The sequence below is a fragment of the Alligator mississippiensis genome, chromosome 3, assembly GCF_030867095.1.
Source record: "Alligator mississippiensis isolate rAllMis1 chromosome 3, rAllMis1, whole genome shotgun sequence".
Lineage (NCBI taxonomy): Eukaryota > Metazoa > Chordata > Crocodylia > Alligatoridae > Alligator > Alligator mississippiensis.
This window is the reverse complement of record NC_081826.1, coordinates 236,837,573-236,864,463: the sequence shown is the minus strand read 5'-3', so window position 1 is coordinate 236,864,463 and position 26,891 is coordinate 236,837,573. Positions and strand designations below refer to the sequence as shown.

At 43.3% G+C, this 26,891-nt stretch overlaps 1 protein-coding gene across 3 annotated transcripts in view; it reads right to left on the bottom strand.

Annotated features, from left to right (window-relative positions):
* The window catches only part of CHD1 (chromodomain helicase DNA binding protein 1), an 83,889-nt gene extending 62,142 nt beyond the window's left edge, over window positions 1-21,747 (bottom strand). Inside the window, exons 1-2 of one of the 3 annotated variants that reach the window (XM_059724991.1) lie at window positions 21,243-21,747; window positions 20,185-20,406 (exon numbers count right to left, since the gene is read on the bottom strand). In XM_059724991.1, coding sequence (XP_059580974.1) covers window positions 20,185-20,237 — 53 coding nt within the window. In that variant the 5' untranslated portion in view covers window positions 20,238-20,406; window positions 21,243-21,747. The remainder of the gene's footprint in view (window positions 1-20,184; window positions 20,407-21,242) is intronic. The other 2 variants (XM_059724990.1, XM_014597253.3) reach the window with 2 other exon arrangements.
* Between the last annotated feature and the right edge of the window lie 5,144 nt (window positions 21,748-26,891).

Genomic DNA, 26,891 nt, shown 5'->3' with positions numbered 1-26,891 from the left:
ATGAGGGGAGCAAAGAGTAGCACCAGGCAAGACTCGTTAAATCTGGCTCTGCTCATCCAGTCTGTGTTCAGGCAGTTCACCCAGTTGGATGACAACAACGATACAGGTACTACTATATCACAAGGGGGGATATATTTGGGCTGTCCAACAGGTGGCTTATGGGATGAGTTGCAGCCCCTAGTCTTTCTTCTGACCACTGCTCCCCTCATCATTATTGATGCAAAAGCAAAATCTCTGGGCTTCTCCTCCTTCCTCCAGGGTGAGTCTGGGGCTGGCAAGCTCATGATACAATGTGGGGAAAGCGAAGGGGAGAGACTGTGGCAATGGGCCTATACAGTGCAGCAGTGGGCATGTGGTGCAATGGGGAGGCTAGGGAGAGGCATCTGCATGGGGGCCCATGGCTCATCCTGTAGCAGCCCTAGGGTGGGCAGAAACTGCAGAGAGGGACTTTCTTCTTCAGATGCTGCATCCAGAGTAGGGATACTGAAATGCCAATAGTCATGCTGGGCACCTGGCTTCCCATACATTGGCAATCTACAAAACAAGTAAGCAAGCAGAGGTTTAACTATGGCCTGAAAAACTACCAGATAAGTGAAGTAGATTCTGAGCACCTGAAAGGGTGCTGGAGATGTAGCATGGCAGGGCTCAATTTGAATAAGCTAACCATTCCCATTGCTCTTGGTGTCTGATATTTCTTGCAAAATATTTGTAAGAATGTCCACGGAACAGGTGAGCAGAAGGGCAATTAGCAGAGGTCATGTAACGATGAACTGAGGGAAGCCTTAAAAAGAGCATTGCAGTGCTGGGTCACAAATCACTGCTATTACTGCTTTTAAAAACAAAACAAAAACAAGGACAGCAGATGATCATATGCTGGTGTATGTCAGTGACTAATTTTTAACATTCAAAATGAAATTCAGTCTGCAGTAATAAAGACTTGATTTGAGGTAAGAGTGCCGCTGTGCTTGAATGGAAAGAAAACAAGCAGAGCAAACAACCCACAAAGCATGCAATTTAAAAGACAAAAATCAACATGATAACATTAGGACACACCAAGCCCTGAAGACAGAAAAAGCGTGCACCCTTGGGCCCTGTAGTGTAGCAGCATATGAAGCTTCTCCTGGACAAAGTGGCCATATGGGACAACTGAAATCCAAGACCCTCCCTACCCAGGCTGCAAGGAGTCAGTGGCCATTAATGACCTATTGTTCTTTACTTCACTGTTGTCAACAATCACCTGTGAAGTGACAATTAATGTTAATAATCATTCCACTAATCAAGCTAACCTATTTTAGGACAAGTTTCCTGTCTGCTAGGGCTTCCTACTTCATAGCTCCTACCCCTCTGCCTCCACATCCCATGCCAGGGATGCTTGTTTTAATTTATACTGGCCAGCTGGGACCATCCTCTGAAATGCAAGACTGTTACAGCCAAACTGGGATGTATGATCACCCTACTCATAGAGGAAGTCTGGCGCATGACACTGTGGGGAGATTGGGAGAGGAAGACGCTGTTCTAGAAGAAAGGATTACCGATTAAGGAAAGATCTATCAGTTAGTTTGAACTTGGAAAACAAGCACTCAAAAATGCGACCAGAACATTCAACACAAGACACAGGTTATGGCTGCAACTGTCTCCCAGTCTTCTGCCTGACTTTGGACTAACACAGCTAAATGCCTCTAAGGCTTGAAACAGACATTGCCTAATGGAGTGATTTAACAGTGCTGCGATGTGTTGCAGCACAGATGATTAGCTCAACTGTGCCAAATGCACATCGCCTCCTGACGGTATGCGACAAGGGGTGACGATCTCCCTGCTGCCCCAGACCCATGCTGTGCGTCTGCGGCAGTGGAGAAAAGTGCTTCTCCACTCAGCCAGACCCACACTTTTCCTTGCTGCCCTGCTAGTCGGGCAGAGAAAACACTCGGCATTCCCCACTGCCTCAGACCCATGGATGTTCCCTTGCCAAGCATGGGGCTGGGGCAGCAGGGAATGTCAGCTGTTCCCCCCATCGTGTGGGTCTGAGGCAGCAAGGAAAGAAGGGATGTTTCCTACCAAGGCAGTACTGCAGGGCTGGCCGAGTAGGGGAGTACTTTACCCCCTGCACACAATGTGCATCTGGGGCAGTGAGGAAAGCGGCATTTTCCCTGCCCATCCAGGCCCGTGGGGCTGGCCGAGCAGGGAAAGTGCCACAAGGTAACAGATGTCCACTAGGTCTGTGCGAATAGGGAAGTATTCCATTCGGATTTGGATTTGGCTGATTCAGAGGACAGTGATTTGATTTGGATATTTGGATCACTGTCCTGAATTGTTTTGGCCAAATCAGCTTTGGAAGATTCAGCGCTGATTTGGAGAGATTCAGTGATTCAGATCAGCTGGGGAGAGCAGCGGGAGAAGCTTCCCCGGCCCTAGCCTGGTCCCGGCATTTAAAAAAAAAAGCCCTGCACTCACCAGCTGCAGCAGTGGCAACTGGGTGCTTGAGGCAGATCTCCCCCGCACAGTGGGGATTGGCCCCTCCACCTGGCACCTGCACGGTAGCTGCCCCATGCAGCGTGACTCAGCAGGGCACCGTGCACTTTCTGGGAGCTGGGGCCACTGGGGCTGAGCACTGCCAGGCTCCAGCTAGCAGGTGGAGCCACCCCAGCTCTCAGACAGTGTGCAGCACCCTGCAGAGCCACATGATGAGACAGCTGCTGTGTGGGTGCCAGGCAGGGGGGAGTGTTCCCTGCTGCTCCAGGCTGCACAGGGGGGCTCTACCATGAGCCCTCAGAGGCTGCCGCAGACCGTGAGTTTGGGCTTTTTTTTTCTTTTCTTCTTTTTTTTTTTTTTTTTTTTTTTTTAAGTGCTGGGACTAGGCTGGGGCCAGGCAGGGCAGCCATGTCAGCTTCTCCCCCATCTGTGTCTGCCTCTGCTCCAGCATGGAGAGCCAAGGGGGCTATGCCCTGCTGCCGCTTACCCAGCTAGCATGCGGGGGGGGGGCACAGTGTAGGTGCAGCTTGCTTTGGGTGACAGCAGGGCATAGTCTCCGCTCCCAGAGCTACCGCACCCACATCAGCGCTGGGAGTGGGGGCTCTGCTCTGCTGCTGCTTGCCCCCTTCTGCCTGGAGTGAGCCGTGCCCACATCCCACGCCCCCCACCTCACCCCAGCTAGGCAAACGGCAGCAGGGCAGAGTCCCCTGCTCTCAGTGCTGCTGCGCCTGCATCCCACGCCCCCTCGTCCCCCTTGCCGAGTAACAACGCCCCCCCCAGGCAGCTTGACCCAGTCCCAGCTCCAATCCCTCCCTCCTGCACCCCCAACAGCAACAGACTTACCAGTTGTGTCAGTTGCCTGTTTAGTCTATGGCCAAATCTCTGAAGCAGCCAAATCTTTTCCAAAGCTTTTCCGAATTGATTTAGAGCTTTTAACTGGTCTCCCGGTTTGATTCAGATTTGGAGATTTGGTCCCCAAATTGGGCCAAATCTCCTCTGAATCGAATCAGCTACTGAAGCTTTGCACAGCCCTAACGTCCACCGCAATAAAGTGGCAGGGTCTATTATTATATTTTGTTGTGCCACTGATTTTCCGGTCAGGTGGTGCAACAAAGGGTAAAGACATCTGTTTGCTCCATAGTTGTGCCACCTTAAACATTTTTAAGGCGGCACAAAACAAGAACTAAGATGACATTTGTTTTCACCCTCAAAAAACAGATGCAAAGGTTTGCCTGCACTAACTTTATGTCAGCAAGCCTATGGCAGGTGAGGGCTTATGTCATTTGGGGAGGCAGCATTACCCAAATGACAAATCTGTAGTCTTATCGGCTTACAGGCATTTTGTGTGTGAACTCATGCAAACTTTTATCAGCTGAACACAACTTCCATTTACATTAGAAAGTTTTGTCAATCAGGCCTGAGGCACCAGAGCAAAACCATGTTAGTAACAATTCACCTCTCATACATTTTTTTAAAATGATTTTCCACCAATCAGTTACTGAATCCTTAAAATTACTGCTTGTCCAGAGTGTGCTCAGTGAGAAAAGGATATGCGCTGAAAGGAAAATAAAAACCTGGGAAGTAGTGAATCAAAAAATTAGACATAAGGCAGTTAGTTATGACCTAACAAACTTTTGTCTTTATTAAAAGATTTACTAACTCACACAGTTCTCATACTCGATCAGACAAGAGATATTAACCATCTCAGTGTCCAGCATATATATATATTTTTTAATCTGAATTATTATTAAGCATCTGACAAATTAGAGCGAAAACTTCAGAATTCAATATTCAACCTAGTCATCAACAGATTATGCAAGTTCATAAAAGAAATATATGGCTAGGAACAGGGAGGTGACAGCAAAAATAAGAGTCCACATTGAGGGCAGGCGTAGGTGTGGTACAGTACTGGTAATAAAATAGTTTGTAGGTTAGCATGGGCACAGTCAATCATTTGTGCTTCAAAGCAGTGCAAAATCATTGAAAGAAACAAAGTTGTTAGCCCCTGGTAACTAAATTCCCTGCCACCCCTGCAGTTACTCAACTTTCACCCTCTTGTTATAATTTCACTCAATTTTTTGTCATTGTGATGGTATCTACACAAGGCTTTACTTAACTGAGACGTCTTCAGTTGCAGACTTCCAATAGTACAGTAGCAATGGTGGGAATTCAGGTGTACTCGCTGGAGAATTAGTTCAGGTTTAAGCATCCAAATTCATGGAAGCCCAAGTGAGGCCAGCTACTCTAGAGGCACTGTCAACTTCCCTGTATGTTGCAGTAAGACTACCCGGGACACATCCCTTGGTTCTTTTATGCAGTAGAATAATAACCCACTCTTGCAATTCTTTCCCAATGAAATGTGGCAGAACTTGTCTGCCCTTCTGGACACATCATGTCATCTAAGAAACAGTTCTTTGTTGTTGTTGTGTTTTTTTACACAACCTAGTGAAATTATATCAAAGATAACAATGGTGTGAAGTGCTAGGCAAAAAAATGATCCCGACGCTATAAAAGATAGAAAAAAAATCTAAATTTGTCCAAAAAAAAAGGTATGCAGTTCTTTGTTTGTTGTTTTTGTGTATACAAAGACAAATCCATTTTCTATTTACCATCTGCCTTTAGTAGCAGGACCACTGCTCCCCTGAAGAACAGGAAACACTGGTTGTAGTACCCTTATGGATCAAGTGCCAGCTGAGACTTTTCCTGAGTTTGGGCCCTATGGGACCTGCAAATCCTCTCTTTTTCTCTTATTTTTCCTAATGGCAGGGAATCTCACTCAGAAATGATTAGTCAGCATTATTCCCAAATTAGTCAGCTTGAAATGTAGTTGCCTTTAAAGAACACTTTGAAAATTTAAAACGTAGAGAAGTCAAATCTCTAATTACTTAACATGCCTATAGATAAAAGTGATAGAGGCCAAGTAGGAACAATAATTTGATTGATTCCTGTTTTAAACTGAAAGTCAATTTAAAATACAGCAGGAATTATTTTTATCAAGTTAACACACCTGCTGAGAGATTTAACCAAGATGATGTAGGAAAATAAAAAATAACAAGGGAGAAGTCGAACTAAACATCTGGACAGAAATTACAGAAAGTCCAAGAGATTTCTAATTCAGGTAAATCCATTTCCTCCCTTCTCCTCCTGTTTGTATCAGATAATAAAAATATACAGATCCACGATCTATGTAAAATAATAATTTATTCAAAAATATGAGCAAAGAATGAACTTTTGCCACTAAACTCAAAATTGTTCCAGCTTAGGGTCTTATTCCAAAAATATGCAAGGATTAAGAATCGCATGTAACCTTAAATTGATCCTTTTACAATTCTGTGCCTTTCCCTAGAAAATGACACACTCATCATTGTATATAACCACTGAAACACAAATGTACAGTAGAACAGAGCTTTTATACTTGATTTGGTAAATCTTTTTTCATCCTTTCCCACTCACAACAAGAAAGCTCAAGCGTTGGGAGAAGCTGTAAAAGCAGGAGTCTGAGACCAACCAGGTAGGCTCAAGGAATGATTCTGAAGAAACTGGTATCTGAGTCAGAGACCAGATCCAAGTACTTGTAAAGATTGTGACCCTCTTACATCTGGTAGCACAACGCCTGAGCTCCTAAAATCATCACGTCCTTAGTGCATAAATATATTAATATGTATAATGCTTGATCTGAGAAGTCAGATGCTTACCCTCCAGTTTTTTTCTCCTTTACACAGAAAAGGACACAGACTATAATGCAGTTTTTGACTCACGGATTCATTATTCTTAAAGAATTTGAGAAAAAAAGGGGGGCAAAATAAATCTTTATAATTTAAATAAATTGAAGAAGGTAATTACGGGGGGAGGGATTTTTAATCCATATACCACTGTTTATGTCAATTTCAAATGATTCGTCCTAACAAAGTAACTTGTGTGATGCTGAAAGGCACAGAATACATTTTTCCATTCTGCAAGAATCAGAGCAAGACTTTCTCTACATTACTAACTAGTTTCCATGAAGCCAGTTAGTTCTTCCACCACCTTCAACAGAAACCCAATAGATAAGGATAGAAAGGGAGGAGGAAGAAAAGAGAGAGAAGATAATATATGGATCAACACCAACAGAAGAGTCTTAAATGGTGGCAGGAGACAGGGGATGGGAAGGTAGGCTGATACGTCTACATTAGTAAAACACCCTATTCTGTTCTCAGTGCTGAGGACTGAGGGTGATTGTGTTATGAGAGGTATTCGAAACGTGTGCAAACTCCTGGTACCCCTCTCTACTTGGGGCTAAATCCATAATCAAAATTTTAAAGTTAATTTAAGGAGGAAGTATGATTCCAGGTGGAATTTCATGAACAAAACAAGACCTGAAGAATATCTTACATTTGAAAGCCTTACTCTATCCCAACTATGCAATTGGTACAATAAAAAGATAACACCCTAAGAAATCTTTTCCTCTCACAGGAGCAAAACTTAGATGAGAAAAGTTATTTTTAGGTTATACATTTATTTCAATTATTGTTATGCCCTCCATTGATTTCTGGAAAAATAATATGAATGTGCATGCATAGGAACCCTAGGGAGCTTCAGTAGTTTCAGCTTTGCTGTTCTTGGGTCAGCCCTGACTTGGAAGCAAGAGCTTGGATTTCAGCAGCTTTCATGCTTAAATGTAGTCAGCAAAACAGACAATAGAAGCAGAGCTGTCACTGAATAATGAGCTATTTCCTTTCACACTGAGACTGAGGGGGGATGCAAAGTGACACAATGGTTAACTTTACATGTATTGAAATTAATTCCAATTGAAATGTAAAAAGCTTAGAATAACTAGCCACTGAAAACACATACGTATACACATGCACCCTACAGGTATGCTAGGTAAACTTCAGAGCAATTAAAAGGGGAAAGTACAGACAATTTCTAACTTGATCACTTATCTTGATTTAACATGTCCTCCTCCTCCCCATCTCCAAGACCTAAAGAATACTGTCATGGCAAAACTGCATAAAAAGCTGCAAATTTGGAAAGATATCTTGGCAACAATAAATAATTTTAAAAGTTACTGATGTTTACATATAAAATGATAGGTCTACATGAAAACAGACCAAGCCCTTTACCCCCACCATTGAAACCAAATTCCTTGCCAGATTTCTAGAGACCCAGATGAGATTTACTTGTCCTCTAAATATTGGAACAGGAAGCACATACAAGAGAAAACAAGTCACAGACATTAGTTTGATAGACTTTAAAGGACTTATAGAATTAAGAGCATGACTAAGCAAACATTTACCCCATTTGGGGCTGCAGGAAAGAAAAGAGTGTAAACCAACCTGCTGTGCTGTTTTGTCTGCTTCCATAATGCAGAAAGCAAAACTAACCTGGGGGTAATTTACTCCCCCTGCACTTCATTCAGGGGTAACATTTGCCCCAGTTTAACTTTTACTTGACACAAGAGAAGACAAAATTAGACAATTTCAGATTAAGCTGGACCATGCATATCCTTCCACCCCAGACCCAGGCTTTTTGTCTGTCTGTCCATGCCTAAAGACAAGCGTCTCTCTTCTTCTCCCTACCCCGTCCCTCCCCAACCACCAACCCACGATAGGTTTTTTTTTTATCACAGTGGCATAAACATTTTAAATCTTTCCCGAGATGGAAGAGAACAGCAATTAACATGTTTTCAAGCAAGAATCATTACAAACTTTCATTTTAATTAACTACCCAGTAATGTCTCACATCACATCAGTTAAAAAAAATTTCTAAGTCAAAGTGTAAAGTAAACCTATATGAATATAAGACAGCATACTTTAAAATATGAATCCAGACACAAGACTACATTTGGTCACAGAACACATTTGATCTGCATACTTCAACACGTTTACTCCTCTTCTCCAGGTTTCCAGGCCTTTTTTCTACGCTGCATCACTTACCCCAAGGCAGCACAGGCCAGCAACCCTCTCCCCGCCACCCCCATCCACCCCCAATCTATCATCTCTACTGCTTTACAACCAATTTGACAACTCTTTATTACAAGAAACAATATCTGCTCATGTAAGAAGTCCAACTGAGCTCAGCAGAACTATTGACCAGAGTTATTCACATGATCCTAGAAACCAGTTCCTGGGATCTTTAAAATTGAACCCTTGAAGGAATGTCTCTAAGTGTTAGCATCAGTCTGTTACTACCACCTGTTTGTACACAGAGCAAGGAACAGTGTCTGATCCAAAACAATACCCTGGAGAAAAACCACAGTAAATCTGCTAAAGAAAAATGAAGATTCTTCATTAGAGATTTTTAAAGCTCTATCTTAAAACATCTTAGCTGCTGTCCAACTGCTAACTTGAGCATAAAGTTTTCACTGTGCTGTTCTCTCTAGGTTTACAACTGTGATCTTCCACTGTTGTTGGGGAGACAGAGAAAGAAAGAGAAGAAAAAAGCATGAGAAGCAAGCTGTTTACTCAGCTCTCCCTTTCAGACCAGAAGGCTCTACCTGTTTTTCAGTTATGCTTATACACAATAGCAGCTGCAGAGAAAAATTAAGCAGGATGTCCAACTGCTGTAATTACAGGCAGAAAGATAAGTATCCCCTCAGTGGGAGCTGAAGATCAATAAGCCAGGTTTAAGCAGGGTGCATGATACAGGCAGCATTTTTTCTTTCCTATTTTGAAATCCAGTTCATTGTACTCTGTTAGATCTCTGCATACCAGTGTTGGAAATTTAGGAAGAGTTCCAGAGAGGATTCATAGATGCTAGGGTCGGAAGGGACCTCAATAGATCATCGAGTCCGACCCCCTGAATAGGCAGGAAAGAGTGCTGGATCTAGATGACCCCAGCTAGATGCCTATCTAACCTCCTCTTGAAGACCCCCAGGGTAGGGGAGAGCACCACCTCCCTTGGGAGCCCATTCCAGATCTTGGCCACTCGAACTGTGAAGGAGGGACAGGGAAAACTACAGGTATCTGTAAGAAAGACTTATTAACCAGGGTTCCCTTTCTTGCCCCTCCTTTTATCATCCAAGTGTTCATGTGTGTGTGTTCCTTTTGACATTTCATATTCACCCCATCTTCATTTTTGCATAATGTTTTCTCTTTCACCAAGTCGACCAGAGATGCTATTTTTTGGTCTACCTTCCTTATTCCTCCTTCCATGTTCCAATGTCTCAGACCCCACTTGTAGACCAAAAGAAATTAGGAACCGCAAAAATATACAAAATGGTAAGATATTATCATGGAACAACCATCACAAACATTTTGGTGTTTCTCACTCTAGCGTTAAATAAAAGAGGACTCTGTTGGTGAGGAGCAGGAGTCAACTAACATCCTGCCTTCACTAACTGACTGCAGCTAAGGAGAGTAACAGCAGTGCAGTTGCTTGCAACGTTACCTTATAGGAGCATCTATACCCTGTTGGAGATGCATCATGTAAAAACTATATGGCACTCGTATTTAATAAAAGGTGCATTAAAAAATAAAAATACACTTAAGACATAATTCTAGACATAACTACTTTGCACTCTATTGAACAGAAGTAAACAATCAGGAGCATGGAAAAACAGATACTGAACAGAGTTATTACAGGACATCACAGGACTGGTAGGAGGAAAGAGAAGAAGAGGTGCTGACCCACATGCTGAACACTGCCTGCCCTGGCCAGTCTAGAATGATCACCACCCACTCCAGTCAGTCCAGAATCCAAACAGTCAGTCCAGAACGCATGGCGCACCTGGTGCCCCCCTCAGCCCAGCCACTCTTGGGCAAACACCATGTGCAGTATGAATACCAGACTAGCCTCCCACAGGAGTTGTACATCCCAGACCAGCCGGAACAAGAACTGCTTGGGGCAGGGGAAAGGAGGGCTGCGCAGCAGATCAAGTTCATGGGCCCAATCCAACCCATGGGGTTGATGAATTTGATACCCTTGCTCCAAACAAAGTGCCACAACAATGTCGATGTGGTACAATTACAAGCTAATAAAGACACTAGATGCATTTTATCCAAGAGAAAATAGTGTGTCCTTACTTCGTGTTTGCCAGCTACTGTAATAAAATCCTAGTGCAAAGAAACAAGGCAAAGTCTTTTTACACACATTAGTCATAAGTATATCCTGAAGTTATAGGCAAATCATGAATTAAAAGAATGTTAATAGTGGGAACTAGTCATAAAAAAGCAGATGCATGATCACGATCTATCTGCAATTACCCTGGGCTCAGTGAAAGCTAAATGGGGTAGTTCACCTCCAAATAAAAGCAGCTTAAGTTCTCCAAGTTAACTTGCACTTATACCAGGGTAACTGCATGTGCACAGTGACCATGCATCAGGTTTTTCCATGGTAGGTAAGTTTCCACCACGGTAACAGTTATCGTGCATGTTTTTCTGCCATAAGATGCCTTCCTTTCCTGCCTCCCCTTGAAGCAAGTGGTGGCCCGTGTACTATGCATCAAGCCAGGTTTGACACCTTCTATAAGTTTGCCATGTACAGCTAAAAAGTTGGCCTATAAAGTATTTTATAACCTGACAGCATCATTATTTACAGACATTTCAGCATATTAGGACTAAAAATGATGAAAAAGGACAAATCATCAGGTCCATAAAAGTGTCCTGTAAGACAGATTCCAGCTAAAAGAAAAAAAGTGAGACAATTCAGGAAGATTGCCAAAAGGGTGATTTTTACGCGTACACTCGCTTGTGATTTGGAATACACTCTAAATTTAAAAAAGTAATAAAGGACAGAATGTAAAAAAATAAAAAAGGAGAGAGCTAAATGGCTATGAGATGTTATTCTAAAGAAAGTAAAGGTATAAAACTCCTTATGTACAGACTAAACTGACCTGTTAAAGAGAGTGCTGGGCTCATCTTCCCTCCCTACAGGTTACTTTTAAGGCAAAGGTCAACTGACAGAACATGTGACTAGGAAGTAGATTTGCTGGCATATAGAAGGGCAGCCTGAATTTACACAGAAGAAACTAAAAGCAGAAAAACTGTGCAGAGGCATACTATTCAAGATCAAGAAAGAGGGCTGTTCATAATACTAACAGGTTAGAATTGCCACACTTGAGCTCGAGATGTTTTATGAGGCGCCAGCATTATGAGATGCTCAGAAGCAAAAGCTGGGTTTGGGGAATAAACTATTGAGTCTAGTAAGGGACAGTAAACACAGATAGACTAGATACAGAAACTGGATTTACTTGAGCTGCCACTGAAGTACTATTAAAAATAAACCAAAACCCCAACAAAAGATGCACTTGAATGCACTGTACTTTTTGCTTTCCTTTGGAGGCCCTAAGTCCAAGTGCTTTGGTAGAATCTGCAATAAGATTCTGTGAGTTTACAGAAACATTACAATCAAATGCGACTTATCAAAATTTCAGAAAAGTTGCATTTCCTAAGAATACTTACACGTATCCCAATACAAGGTTTAGCATTCTCTATACCAAGTACATAAGGCCACACTAAGTATCCTATACTATGCAGACATTTTCATACTTTCAATTTAAAAAAACAATTTCTTAATTTTCCTTCTGCTACCCTTTAAAAGGAAGGATTTTCAAGCCATTTTCTGCCTTGAATTTTTCTCCAAAGAAAATGTGGCAGAGTTGAGAGATATCCCCCAACCACATACTTTGGAAATACTACAATGAAACCCGCTCCATGTTTTCCTCTGCTTTCTCCTACAAATTCATACTCATGTGGACCCCTGCCTGCTTGTCTCCTTCTCTTATTAGGTTTGCTAGCTTCCAGGAAATAGAGAAGAGCATCTACCCTAAATTCAGGCTCAGATATCCAGGGACCACAATCTTTGACCAAATACAGCTTCAAAAGCTACCATAAACTTTAGATTACCATATTTACTCAAATACAAGATGACCCTAAATATAAAATAATCCCCCCCCAATTAAATTCTATATATGAAAAATACATAAATTTGTTATAATTTCCCAGGTATAGAATCTAATTATTGAAGTACTGTCTTTAATTCATTCCCTTTCCACTACTACAGCATGGAGGAGTGGAGGTGGAAGGGGGTGGGTGTGGTGTCAGGTGGTCCCCTTGTACTCTGTTCCCACTATTTCTTCCCCTTGCAGCCTTTCTGCCTTCGCTTACTGTCAGACCCTGCTCAGGCTCTGTTTCCTCCCCAAGTACAATGTGGAAGTTGCATGCGAGGGGGGAAAGGGACAGAGAGGAGGGCAGAAACTGCAGACTGAGGGGGCTGGCTTTGGCCCCAACCCTGACTGCTACAAATTTCATCACAGGTACTCCAGAAACAGTTTTGAGCACCATTTTCATACCTACTTTCATACCAGTACATGTACATGTTATTAGTTCAGAGCCAAAAGGACTAATCATATAGTTCATTGGGTTGGACCCCACAGTCAACAGCATTTCAAGCCATGGTGGTGACCTCAAAGACCAGCACTTCTCAGTATATGTACTCCAAATACCATGCCCCCTGCCCTGCCCTCCCCCAACAAAGCATCCACGTGCTAATTATCCCTTACTTGCAACTGAAACCAGGTGTTCCTGTCACAAGTCCTGGGACCCTCCAAAAATTTACATGCAGATGAGGTGCAGAAATGCCACATGCATCTCCACGCTACAGAGAGTGGGACCATACTAATCATGTGCAAAAGGCTGAGAGATGGGATGACAGCTATATAGAAGTTTGGTGATGTTTGCCAGGTTTTTGATTGTAGCCGTGTTGGTCTAAGGACATAGGCAGGCAAAGCTCTTTGAGTAGATGTGATATCGTTTATTAGACCAACTGAATAGTTAGAAAAAAGTTCTTGGAAAGCTTTTGGGCACAGGAGTCTCTGCTGTTCACATTTAAGTCTTATGAATAAACAGAAATCATAGGAATCAGGAAAGAAAGGCACTGCTCAGCTATGGGTGTGAAGAGGAAGTCAAAATATATTTGATGTAGTGATTCACCAGGACATGAAAAAGAGTTGGTGCTGAGAGGGAGTGAGCATGAGTATTGTGTCTTATTCAGACGGGCTGCATTAGCTTATCCTTACAGTAGGTTCTCATCAACATCTAAGCCTTTTGGCTACGAACAAATGTAGCACCTGGGCTTAGCTGGCTGCATGTTTCATATGTAATTTCAGTTGTGTTCCCACCCACTACCCCCATCCTCTACTATTTAGCCCCCAACTTGGGTCTTTCTGTATTTCATTGTTCTTTGAACTTGTCTTAACTTTAACAGTTTCTAATAAATTAATTTTTTGGCACCAGGGGAGGGTGTCAGGGCTAGCTCTGGCCCTCAAAATGCCAGCATGGTATTGCAGTACCTCCAGGCCCAGTACTAGTTTCCTGCAGAAAAAACACCCGTTCATTTTTCTGTTTTTAAGGGCACAAACACAAAAAAGTTCCCATCAGCATTTTTGGTACCAGGGGAGGATGCTTGCTCCAACCTCTCCAAGTGCAGTATTGCAGTACCTCCTGGCCTGGTGTTCGTTCCATCCTGGGGAGCAACTGCCCATTTTGGGGGGCGTTCCCATCAATTTTGTGGCAATGGGGGACTGTTTTCACAATTTTCCCTAGCTGCTTTTTGGGCTTTTGGCTAGGAGCAAGCAAGACTAGGAGTCATCTAAACTCCAAGACTTCCAACCCAATCAACTTCCTAGTTGGCTTTCATGCCCGCTTCTACCAGCAGTTTAATGATAGCTAATGTATTTAATAAGTTTTTTTTTTGGTGGGGAAGGGTTGCTGGCATGCAAATACAAGACAGGGGGCTTTCCACCCCCCCCCCCCCATGCTGACTGGGGGGGGGGGGGAGTGGGAGAACCTTGTTTTATATTTGAGTAAATATGGCAAACTAATGCACTAGCCAAAAATATCGGTCCTTAGTGAATACAAGAGAATTAAAGGACTGGGGAAGAGCATCTCATACACAGAAGCTTGTCCAATAGCTCTCACAACTACACAGTTAGCCCAATAAAGCTTATCATAAAAAAAATTCTTGGCTCTCATTTTCTGGACTATCTTGGTTACCACACAACCTTACTAAAATAAAATAAAATAAATCTGGAGGTGGCTGGTTCAGGCAAGTCTTGGGATATTCATCACCACGTTAATTACGTGCACCTCAAAAGGGACTCTTCTACTTTAAAATCTCTCTCAAATGTCTCAGGTTTTTTCAACCTTGAAAAAGGTTACCACTACATCAAGAGGCATGCATCAAGGGCTCGGTGAACAACTGTTCACCAGGGCACCCTTGGGGAAAACTAGAAGTAATGGTCACAAACTCCTGGAAGACCGTTTCAGGCTCAACATTAGGAAAAACTTCTTCACAACTAGGGTATCCAGACTGTGGAATAAGCTCCCTCCAGAAGTGGTACAATTCCCCTACCCTGGAAATCTTCAAGAGGAAACTGGACAGGAACCTTGCTGGGATCACCTGACCCCATCTGTCTTTCCCGCTTGGTGCAGGGGGCTGGACCCGATGATCTTCCGAGGTCCCTTCCAGCCTTACAATCTATGAAAGCACTACCCATACTCAGACACCTCACTCTGGCATTAGATCACTTCTAGGAAATTTCAGATAAATTGATTTAGTTTAATTAGTGTAGAATATTAACACACAAACCAAAAAACAAGCATATCACCCACCACACAGATGCTTGTGAGAATACTCTTACAGGGACTTAGAATGACAATTCACCAGCGTTAGTATTAAGAAGAAGAAGAAAAAAAAAAAAAAATCAGGGAAAGGGAGCCATGATGCAATTCAGCAGGATACCTTAGTCAAAATTCACTTTTATAATTAAATCAAAGCTATCAACTTGGATATTTTTTAAATAAGAACCTTCCTCTACCATGACATGCGGATTTCAGAAATTAGCAGTATACAAAGCATCACCCACTTGACCTGCAACTTGTTTTGAAATTTAACAGGATTTTATCATATTTTGAAGTGTTTTTCAAATGTTCCCAGTTTGGGGACTCATAAAAAGTTAACCACAACTTTCTCTTTAAAAATTTGAACTTACAATTGAAACAGCTGTTGCCACCAGCAACTGAATGTAGTTTCTTTACCCACTGGCTAGCTACATGCAGCAATAATCACACCTCCTTCTGTCATTCTGAGAGCACGGACAAATGATCATACTGAAGTGACTAAAGGGAAGATGGGGACTTACTGTGCAAGAGCTAATGAGCAATAACTGTGTGTGCCCACAGCTATGCAATGATAAGGAAAAGCTAAACTAGGGCAGGTTAGCAGGGTAACTGCAGGAACACAGTTTCTGCAAAACAGCTTTTCTGTGATAAGCCCTTGCCTTCTCTTAACTTGCTTTACATCGATCATTTGTTCATAACCTAAAGTATTTTGTCTGTCCCAGTAGCGAGAAAACTTCTAGGAATAGTTTGATTTAAAGGGCTCATATATACCCGATACCTAATAATAGCAAATCAGAGACTGATTCCTTCAGGTGCCCTCAAAAAGCCATTTTTCTTATCAATTCCAAATCAGTTCCTGGCTAGTGTACATATGAAAAGGACTGGGGACAACACCAGCAGTCATCACTTTCTGACTATCGCTCAAAAGGAGAGCAACACTTCTCTTTCCTCTTCTCATGCCTGGCAAATGGGGTGGGACGTTCTAAATCTTAAGAGGAGGGTTTGTTCTAATGTTTCATTCCTTTTTCAATCTGAAACAGCCAAAGCCAGAAACAGCACAATACAAGAAGCCTCTGTTTTCCCCATTAGTACTGATGTTATTCAGGTATTGCACTGAACTTTCAAGCAGAGATGCCCCACCATGCTCACTGAGATTTTTTACTACTAGCTCATCACAAGTAAGTGTGATTTTTTGAGCCTCATCAGACCTTGAGAGAGTTCTGTTTTTTTGACCAGGGTGTTCTACTGAAAACTAACTGCTGTCTTGCCCCTTTATTACACAGGCCATTTACAAAGACAGCATTGTTTCTGAGTTGATCTAGTCATACTTGTAGAGGAGCACATTTGTGACATCTGTTGCTCTGGATACTTAGTATCACAAAACTGTAACTTCACACTGGGGGTTGGGAGACTGGAAGAAGGACAGGGACCAGAAAGAGTTGTCTCCACAGCAGTTATTACAGGGAACAGAAGGTGCATCTACATGAAACGCTAATGGTGCAGCAGACTAACACTACTGCGCATTAGAGCAGCATGAAAAAGCCATGCTAATGCACTAAGATGTAGCAGAATTAACCTACTGCATGTTAGCATCACTCAAAAAGTGTGCACCAGCACTAATACACAGTAGTGCTGATTAGAGAGTATTAAACATAATGCGCCGTAATTACTGAGCATCAATGAATATGTAGACATGTCCAGAGAGCTCTAAGGCAGCAAGGTTACATGACAAAATGGCTAGCTAGATTCACGCTAGACTCATTTACTATTATAGTATCAGTGGTGAATATAGTTTTACAAGTTTCAAGCATACACAAAAACAGCCCAAATACCATATAGGCAAGTTCTTAGTCAATGAAAAATTAAAGGGTAATTTTACCACAAGTAGCAAAATAATGTTCTCCCAAGAAACTGTTGCTATACGCTAACTACTAAAACTTTCCAGTCCTAAATTTACCAGAGGGAGGAGAGATGGAAAGAGAAAGGAAGATTCCTTCCCTAAAACACACCCTCCAGAAGCAAAACTTTTGCTTCCTCTCCAATAATCAACATCAAGGAATGGGAGATACTTTAGTACCTTAATAGGGTCCTATTGGAACTTTCTCTGTGTACGTCATCTCTGCAGCAGCCTCTTGTTGGTGCATGAAACAAGAGGAAATCAACTGTTTTCTCCCAGCCTCTCCTACTACTCAAAGGGAATGTTCTCTCTTCCTGCTTCCCAGAAGAGCTTCCAAATGACTGTGACAGGAGAGGAGGTTCTTTACTAAACTACAATTATACAGCCTCCTGACTTCTACTTTACATCCTCTTATCCGTCCAGTCCTTTTCAGTTGCTGCACAAACTTGCTCCAGCAGTACCAGTAGGGACAACTTTCCTAGGTCAAATCTATTCTGAGAGGGTTTCTTTGTTATATTTAATGGCAGACTGTAGGCCACAATGACATTAAGGACCACATACTGTCTACAACACACAGCAATATCATGAGATCTGTACAGTCAAGGCAAAACATGGCCTTCCTATAGTAACTTAATGCTTACTTAACTTTTTTTTTTTTCCCCAAACACCTTATCTGTTGCATGTGTCACTCAGCAGGGACACATGCTCCCTTTTAAGTCTACTGCTATTTCTGCCTTTTGTTTTTCCTTCCTTCCCGCCTTCTCAGTTTCCCCTCTCTGAGACTTTTCTGTTCTTTACATTTCCTTCTCAGTAGTAACCCTCAGTTCCTTACTTGGCATGCTTCATTTCAAATACCTACATCCCATTCCATCCCCTAATCAGCAATTAAAAATGTAATGTTCACAGGAAAGTGTTATCACTTGGCTTTGCAGGGTTGAATACTCAGATTCCAGGAAGATTAATAAGGAACAGGGAAATTCATATCTTTGGATCACCGTTTCAGGATGAACACAGATATATTACTGCATTGTTTACATCTGATTTCACAAAAACTTCCAAGAGGGCCAATTTTTTTTCTTTTAATGAAACCTTAAGTAGTGGAGAATTTGAAAGTGTTCTAAAGTAAGAAATTTACCTGTGCAGGCCCTACATTTGGCAGGATTGTATTATATCTTAGGACGTCAGTATTTACGTTCAGTTCAATTTGTCTTCCTTATTAGAAAAAAACTTGAGTTCTTAGAATGTAAAATGCCATTCATTCAAAGGGAAAGCTTCCCGATTATTCAAAAACTGCTCTTGGATTAGACTTCATGGTTAATGATTGATCCGTTTAAACAAGCTATTTAAATCTAAGTAATCTAAGTTTTGGGCACGCTCAGTAACATACTTAAAGTGTAGAACAAGCTGTAACCTACTCAACAATTACTGATCAAGCTGTTGGTGTCTTGACTCTTTCTAACATTTAATATATTCAAATTATTGGAAAGTTTTTAGGTTTGAATGTTTCACTTTCAACAAGAATGTAGATACAGTCAATTCACATACTTTACACAGCACTTTTAGTTTTGTGAAGCATGTCTTCCTAAATCAGCTTCAACTAAACTGGCTTGTTTTCAGGGAACTATATAGTCTCTAAAATGTGAAAACTAGAAGTGCCCCCAAGAAACAGCAGCAGCTTTTTCTGTAGTTTTAAAATTCTAGAGGCCAGCCTCGTTGACAAGTTTTGAGAAAGGGAGAATACAAAGTACAGCTCTGTACATGAGCAGGGTTATGATATCCCGCATAGCTGAAGCTCCCCAAACTTGCTGCTTGCAATAAAGGCACAATATTTACCTAGTCACAAGTAATCTTCAGAAGTTAAAGTGAATCATCATCAAGCACTAAAACAAGAATTGGATTCTTCTGTCATTGCTAAATGATAACTAGAAGTGTCTAGTATAGCAGGAAGTTCTCATTACATAAAATGCATGTTAAGAGATTTACCGTACAAAATAAACTGTGATCTTCCACACCCCCAACCACAGAATTCTCTCTCTGTGTTTTAAGCAGAACTCATGGAGTTTCTTTAAGTAATAAAAAGCCGCTGTCCTTTTCAAGCACGGATGTAGAGCACCACATTTAAAATTCTAGCCAAGTGTGCCTGGGCATTTTGAGTGTGGTGGCAGAGGATCTTAAATTGCCTAGTGAAAGTTAAAACTAATGAACTAAAAACCCGAATAATGAAGAGTTAACATCCCACTGAAAGAGAAGCAGTTCACATCACCATAACAACAATTTCAATCTCAAGATCATATTTTTTACTAGCTTCTCCCCTGTGCAATTCACCCTCTTTTGGGCGACTTGTGCTCTACAAAAAGGCAGCAAAAATCCAGAGATGCCAGTTTTAACCCAAGGATCAACTGTCCTACCTCAGTTTATTAAAACCAAAAAACAGCCTAAGATTATGAAGGCCGATCTGTTGTTCTGGTCTGGAAAAACAACTGCAGTTATCTATCATACTAAAAAAAAACTTCCCTTACAGCAAGGGGAGGTTCTTCTAAAAAGACAGCTACATAGATCTTTAAAATCCATAACAAAGTTTGAAGACTAGGGATTTTTAAAATCATATGATCTTTTCTGTGCCTATTGACTTAAAAATAACATAAAAATAAGGGCCATACATTTTCTAACTGTAAGAAATGCATTTCAAGCAGGTTGTGTCAAACTTATGGTGAAGCCCAAAGTTTTCATATTTCAGGGCAGGAGGAACTAAAAAGTCCTAAAGATCAACATCCTCTTGCAGAATTAAAGTTTGTTTTAATTAGTATTTTACACTCCTATGAACTGACACACAGCTTGCCATTTCCAATACCTGATTCTATTCAGCATACTGGAAGCAGAAATAAAACCTGATCTTATAAACAACAAAACGCTTCTCATAGAGCTTTGTTTTCTCAATTTGAAAAAAAAACTATTTTTCACAGTTACTATACAGCACTGCGCTTAAAGAATGCCAGATACACTATTTCAAACAACAGAAGATAAGTAAAAACTCACAGTTTAACCATAAGCTAACAAAACTGACATCAAGGTGCTAAAGCGACAATCATGATGCAGGAACCTACTAGGCTGGGTGCTCTGCCCAAACCATTGTAGTCTGAATTATTCTGAGAACAATTATTCTAATAAAATATGATACAACTGGATAGCAAAGAAAACCCTGAAATGGCATGGACTTACCTTGATTCTCCGCTGCTGTTTCTTGCACTTTCTTCATCACTGTGCCCATTCATTGTAAATACTCAGAAGTTTAAAATATAAGTCCAAACACTTTAAAAGTCAGGTATTAAAAAGTCCACTTTCTAAGCTTCTTCCTTGTAGCCCACGTGCGTCTTCCAAGGTAGCTTGTTTGCTTGCCTGCTCACTGCAGGGACCAGAGATAGTTTTTTTTTCTCACGCTACCTGAAACAGAGGTGGATATCATAAGGTTAACACGACTTGAAGCGTTCCATGACCCCCGCCTCCCTCACGCCACCCCCAAGGATATGGAAGAGGCTGGCCTGTCACACAAACTCTTCGATTTGGACACGTCGCTCAACGGTCCCGTTCCCATTTAAAAGCGCTTCTCCATGTGAAAGGCCTCAACAAAGAGCGCCTGCCTGCGCGCCCCACTCTGAAACCTGAATCGAAGTTTACAGCCCAGGAGGCATTGCGCAAAATACTTTGGGGTGAGGGGCTGTGCAGTGACAGGGGCCTCGTGGCTTTGAGAGGATGCTTACAGGGGCCAGGTAAAGGCCAGCGAGGGGGGGTTTCAGCTCTCCTTAAAAAAATACCCCAGCGTGGGGGGGGCGGACGCAGATGCGGCGCTTCATGGCGCAGCTTGAGATGCATAAGTTTTGCTGCAGCCCCGCAAGGAGGGCGACCAAGGCATCCTCCTCCCAGGCCGCGAGCAGGCGGGGGGCCGCACCCAGGGGCGCCGAGGTGCCGCGGCCGGCCGGCCGGGCGGGAGCGGCCCACGCCGCGCACCCAGTTCGGCCCGGAACAAAGGAGATGGCGGCGGCGGCAGAAGCTCGCCAGGAGCCTGCCATCGTGTCCGGCCGCGCTGCCGCGGCCCCTGCAGCTGCCGGCCCCGCTGCCCGCTGCCGCCCCCTCGGCAAGGGGGGCCCGACCCGCCGCCTCCCTCCCGGCGCGGCCTGCATCGGCCCGGGCTCCGCGCCCTCCCTCCCCAGCAGGGCCAGAGCCAGAGCTAGAGCCAGGGCCAGGGCCAGGGCCAGGGCCAGAGCCAGAGCCGCTCCTACCTGCGCGGGCCGGGCCCGCACGATCCCTGCGGAGGAGGGAGGAGGGGGAGCGCGGCCGCTGCTGGTGCTGGGGCCGCCGCCGCGGGGCCTGCGCCGCTTCGCCGCCGCCCGCCGGGAACAATGAGCCGCGCGCCGGGCACGGGCCGCCGGCAACACGGGCCGCCGCCGCCACTCCTCAGGTCCTGCCGGCCGCCGCCATCACGCTGCTCCTGCCGCCGCTCCGTTCCGCTCCGCTCAGCCGCCTCCTCCTCCTCCCTCCCGCGGTCGGGTGGAAACCCCGGGCGTGATGTCAGCCTGCGCCTAGGGACGGACTGAGCGGCCGGGGCGGAGCCAAGCGTAGCAGAGCCAGGCCGTGCAGGTCCCGGGGCAGCTCGGCCTCAGCCGGGCCCGGGGGGAGGAGGGTGCGGGCGACCCCGGGCGCCCAGCCTGTCCCCCGGCGCCTTGCGGCTGCGCACGGCGGGGAAAGGCTCCGGCAACCGCGAGCGAGAAGGCCCCGCGCCGCCTTCCCCGGGCCCAGGCCTGTGGGCACCTCCGTGCAGCCCACAGACGCCGGCTGATCCTTGTGGTCAGGCTGGGCCTCCAACTCATGTGGCCCGGCCCAGGGGCCTGCTGCCCCCCAGCGCACGCCGGCCTAGCAAGGACTGCGCCGCGCGATGGGGCGGGGCCGGGCCGGGCCGGGCCGGGGCGCTGGCCGCGTGTTGTGCCCGCTCCGGCCCTGCTGGGAGCCGCGCTGCACGTGGTGCCTTCCCTGGGGCAGCTGCGGTGGCGCCACGCGTGGCCTGGGCCGGCCAGGGCGGGTGCCACATGTGCCCTAGGGGACAATTCCCAGCACCAGGGGCTGGACAGCAGGGCTCTGAAAGGTGGATTTGACCCACAGGCCATATATTTGACACCCCCCATTTTATTTTAAAGGAACAAGAAGTTTCATGGGGGGAATCAGCAAGATATGTGGAATCGCAGGTTGGTTAGGAAATCGGGGAGGGGGGCTGTAGCAGGCGCTGTGGGGCTCAACCCAGCAAAACCTGACAGCACTTTTGCACCCCATCACCTCCAAACCCTCCTCCTTGGGGAGGAGAGATGCCTTCCTGTCTGCTAGTTCTCCCCCCCCCCCCTTCCTGCTCACACACGGCATTATATGTGAGGATACTTCACCTGCCTTGCACAAATTGCCAGATATTTACTGACCGAACCAGATAGCAGGCCTAGCAGCTGCTTTCCCAGGAGGTCAAGCATGAAGCAAGCAAGAACTATTCACCTCCATGGTAACAAAGGAGAAAAGGTCTCAGGACCTTCAGTATTGATAACCTGGAAAGGCAACAGGCTGGAGAGTCTGGTGTGATGCTTTGGTGGTGTGATGCTTTGGTGGTGTGATGTTTTGTTGGGACTCAAGGGTATCAAGAACAGCAGCAGCCAGGTGCCAAGGAACCTCTCAGATTCCCGAATCTACGGAGCCAGCTATCACCTATCAGTAGTTACTTACCTACCAGGTTGGACTGCCAAACCGCCCTGCCCTGACTGCTTACTCCAGGCAGCGAGGAGTGAAACCACCACCACGCTGGCAGTCTGGACTCCCAACCATTGCTCTGCAGAAGGCAAGAGCAGAACCTCGCACCGGGCATTTCTGATTGGCTGTGGTGGCAGCTCCATCATAATCAGGTTCCACTGTGGAAACAAAGACCCAGGCAGGGGCTTGCCTCACCCTAGTTACATCAGCATCTTAAGAGAAAAAAGAAAGACTTTTGCTCTTGGCCTTCTCCTCCCTTCCACACATTGAAACAAAATAGACCAACTTAAAGGCCTGGCACCTGAAGACATAGGTGAAGACATTTTTGGGGTGGAAAATAATAGTAATAGTCTTCCGAAAAGAGCATAAGAGTGATTCAGAGTTTAGAAAACCTCTTTGCAGAACACGTAAAAGTGGTTGGAGGGCAACTTAATCAAGTTAAAGGTACCTTCATAGGGCAAAGATTTGAAAGAGGGCTTTTTAGCCTAGCAGACAGACTCAACAAGAGCCAGTGGCTGGAAATAAGATTGTTTTGCAGTGAGGGTGACTTCTGTATGAAACAGCCTTCCTAGGGACATGGTGGCTTTTCATCAGTTGAAGTCTAAGTCAAGACTAGATGGCTTTCTAAAAGATACTATTTTTGTTCAACCAGAATTATAAGCTACAGGAGTTATTGGATGATATTACAACTGCTGTAGCATGCAGGAGTTCAAACAAGATGATCAGAATGACTGTTGATCCCTTAAAATTATATTATTAATTGATTTTTTTAAGTGTAGTTTATGAAGGTTGAGAGTTGACTAGATGCCGGGGATATCTGGGTTACAGAGAACAGCCAGATGATATAACCTAGAAAGTGGTTTCCAGTGGACAATAGGAATCAGCTTTTCCCCTTGAAACCAGTTGCAAAATGCTTATGGACTTCAGTGTTGGAATATCAAACTTGAAATTAAAAATTATCCCTACAAAGCAGATGTGACCCATAAGAGGCAGGAATTGTTTTGTTACAAATGCATCTACCATTACATGCAAGCAGTGGAAAGCAATAATAATAATAATAAAGATATCCTCTGAGGAGAAATTGAGTTCAAGTCTTAAAGCAACCACTTGTTACATTGTGCCTAGTTCAAAGATGGGTCAAAACTGCCCAGGAAGGAAAAATGGGTAACAAAAAGAAGAAAGTATGCTCCAATTACTGTAACTATAGAATACAGTTGACTAATACTAAGTATCCAGAAATCAAATGCTAATAAAGATACCAAATGTTACTGGAACACACTCTTCTGCATTCACCTCCTTGGCTTCTAAACATTCCTTACAAACCCCTAATTACTCAAAATGAAAGCACTTTATTTCCCCAAAAATCAGTTTGTTTGTTTTCTCGAATTATTTGTTCTCTCCAAAGAAGGTAATTAAAAGTCTTTCCAAATGATGCTTAAAGATGCTGAGTAAATCTATATATTGCCAGTAATATCTTTAAAATCCTTGAATAAAGTGGTATGGAGGAAATGGAAGTAAGGCAGCATCCCCCAGATAAAATGATTAGTTATTTTAGCAGTTGTCACAAGCATATCTACTGAAGATGTACTCTAAATGTTCCCAAAATCAAGACCATAATGTTGTTCCTATTCTATAAGGTATCACATACTAAAGGAAAAGTTAAAAAGGCATGATATAGCCAAGGTTTAGTTTAAGTCATTAACATATTTATTTACATGCACAGACTGCACAAATTACATGCACACTTGTACACCTAACTCAATTTGTTTTAAGGTCTAACCTTGAAGTAATTCAATTTAACACTTCTCACAGGTCAAAGACAATTTTATGTTGGCTTACTTTGTTTAGATTTGGCATCTTTAAGACGGTAAAATCTAGATATTTACTTTTGATATTTTTAATTGTTTAAATGCTGTGGAATTTGGGGAAAAGAATACTTCAAATAATACCTTCCCCTGGACTAAACAAGGTTTAGTATTATCCTCTCTTACTTTTTCCTTTTGTTTTTCCTTTGAAAAAGTATTGTCTCCTTATCTCCACTTTCCTACTTCTACCATCAGTTACCATCAGTTACCACTAGTCCTATTGTGTGGTGAGTGGAAGTTTAACTGGAAATCCCACCCACGCTCCCCAAAGAAAAAAAAAAAGAAACAAGGTTAATATCAAAGTGTAGTTTCATTTACTGCAAGAGAGGAGTGGAAAAAGAGCAAGTCCTCCCTTGCTGAATTTCTCATCTGTCCAGGCCCGCAGTTTTTTTTTTTTGTTTCCAAATTTGTTAAATAAAGTAGTGTAAAACCTGCATAGAAGACATGCTTATCTTACTGCAACAGTTCATGCCCCTTTCAGGGGAAGTTCTGCCTCAGGACTACCCAAGATATAACCTTGTTTGGTCTACCTCCCAGAAGGACTTCTTGTAGCCAGCCCTGGAATGGCTTCACAAGGGGCAAGCCTCTGACTTTGAGATCCTGGTTCTTCTTTGTTCCTCACTGGTTTCTAGGTTACATTATCTGCTTGTTCTCTTTAAGAGAGAAAGAGAAGAATTTGGTTTGGCTTTAATTTTAAACAGTTCTGATGACTTTAGAGTGATCTGCAGTTGAGCTTGAAACACAGTAACACCAGGGAAAGGTAAGAACCAGACAGCTTTGGGCTACACAAGGACCTTCTTAGCTACCTTTTATCAAATGAGGCAGTGAAAGGAATGGTGAGTCACTAAGGAAGTGTAACAAGAAATAGTAAAGACAAAGACACGTAGGGACAGAAAAAAATACTACTTGCAAGGAAGGTTAAAGAGCTCAAGCAGCTCTACAAATAGATTAGGGAGAAAAGAATGACTCCATTTCTATGGTCAATTAATAAAATTAAAGAAGATACAAAGGAAAAAAATAGAGCTGCCATAGTATACACAAAAATATAAACTACAATCAACCCTCTGACAAAATGAATATAAACAGACTGAAAGGACTCAGGTTATAAGTAAAAAGCACAGCAGTGATTTTTTTAACAGCTTTCAATTAATTTAAATCAGCAAGTCATCCCAGTATGCTGAAGAAAACAGTTGAAAAAAAATGTTGGATACATTGGCAATACTTCTCAGCCTTTCGCTTCAGATCAAGTGAAGTCACAGTTAATATGCAAGGTCCTAGAGGACTGGAGAAGAGCTGATGGATTGCCCATCTTTGAAAACACAGGGAAGAAGAAACAGATCTAGGGCATTATATCAGTTAACCTGGTTCAAACTGGAGAAATGTGGGCAAGAGAGAGTTACTGTTAAGCTACAAAATTGGTTCAACTGGTGTAAGCAAAGTGCAGTTTTAAATGGATGGATGGCAGGAAGTCTCAGGTGGAGTTCCACAAAAGTCAGTTTTGGGTTTGGTGCTGTTTAGCATTTTTATTAACAACTTTTATCCAGGAAAAGAGCTTATTGATTAACATTTTTAGGTGAAAAAGTTACAAAGGATTAGGAGGCTAGGCTGAGAATTCAAAATAATGTTGATCTATTAAAATACTAGGCTATAGATCAGCATTTCTCAACCTGTGGGTCTCAACCCAAAAGTGGGTTGCAAGAATATATGAAAGGTTCATGAACAAACTTTAAAAATAAATCAAACTTTAAAAATGGATCCTCCTTTACAGGAGAAAGACATAGGAAACCATGGGTATTCCCTTGAAGGCTGGCAGAGCTCCAACCTGCAAAGGGTTGTGTTTGGGGGCCCCCCGTGCACCCACGCCCTGCCCCACACACTGTGGGACTGGGGCCTGTGGGCAGCAGGTCAGGAGTGAGGGATACTGGCAGGGCCAGAGGGTTGTTTTCTACTTAAACTACTTACTGGGTTGGCATTGGCCATCAATGTTTACAAATGGGTTCTGGTATAAAAAAAGGTTGAGAACCTCTGCTCTAGATCAGTGGTTTTCAACTTTTCTAGACTCAAGGCACTTTGTGGAAAATGCCAGTTTTTAGCTTGCATTTGTTTTTTGATTGCAGAACATAATAAAGCAGTTCTGTTAAGAACTCAGAAAAACCTCGACAGGTCAGAATATTTTTCAAATAGGAACTTATAGTGTTAAATGTCTGGGTTTATCTTGTGAATTATGTTTGCACCCCAAGCAATGATAACATTGTGTGGAACAGCATGGCATTCTTGAAA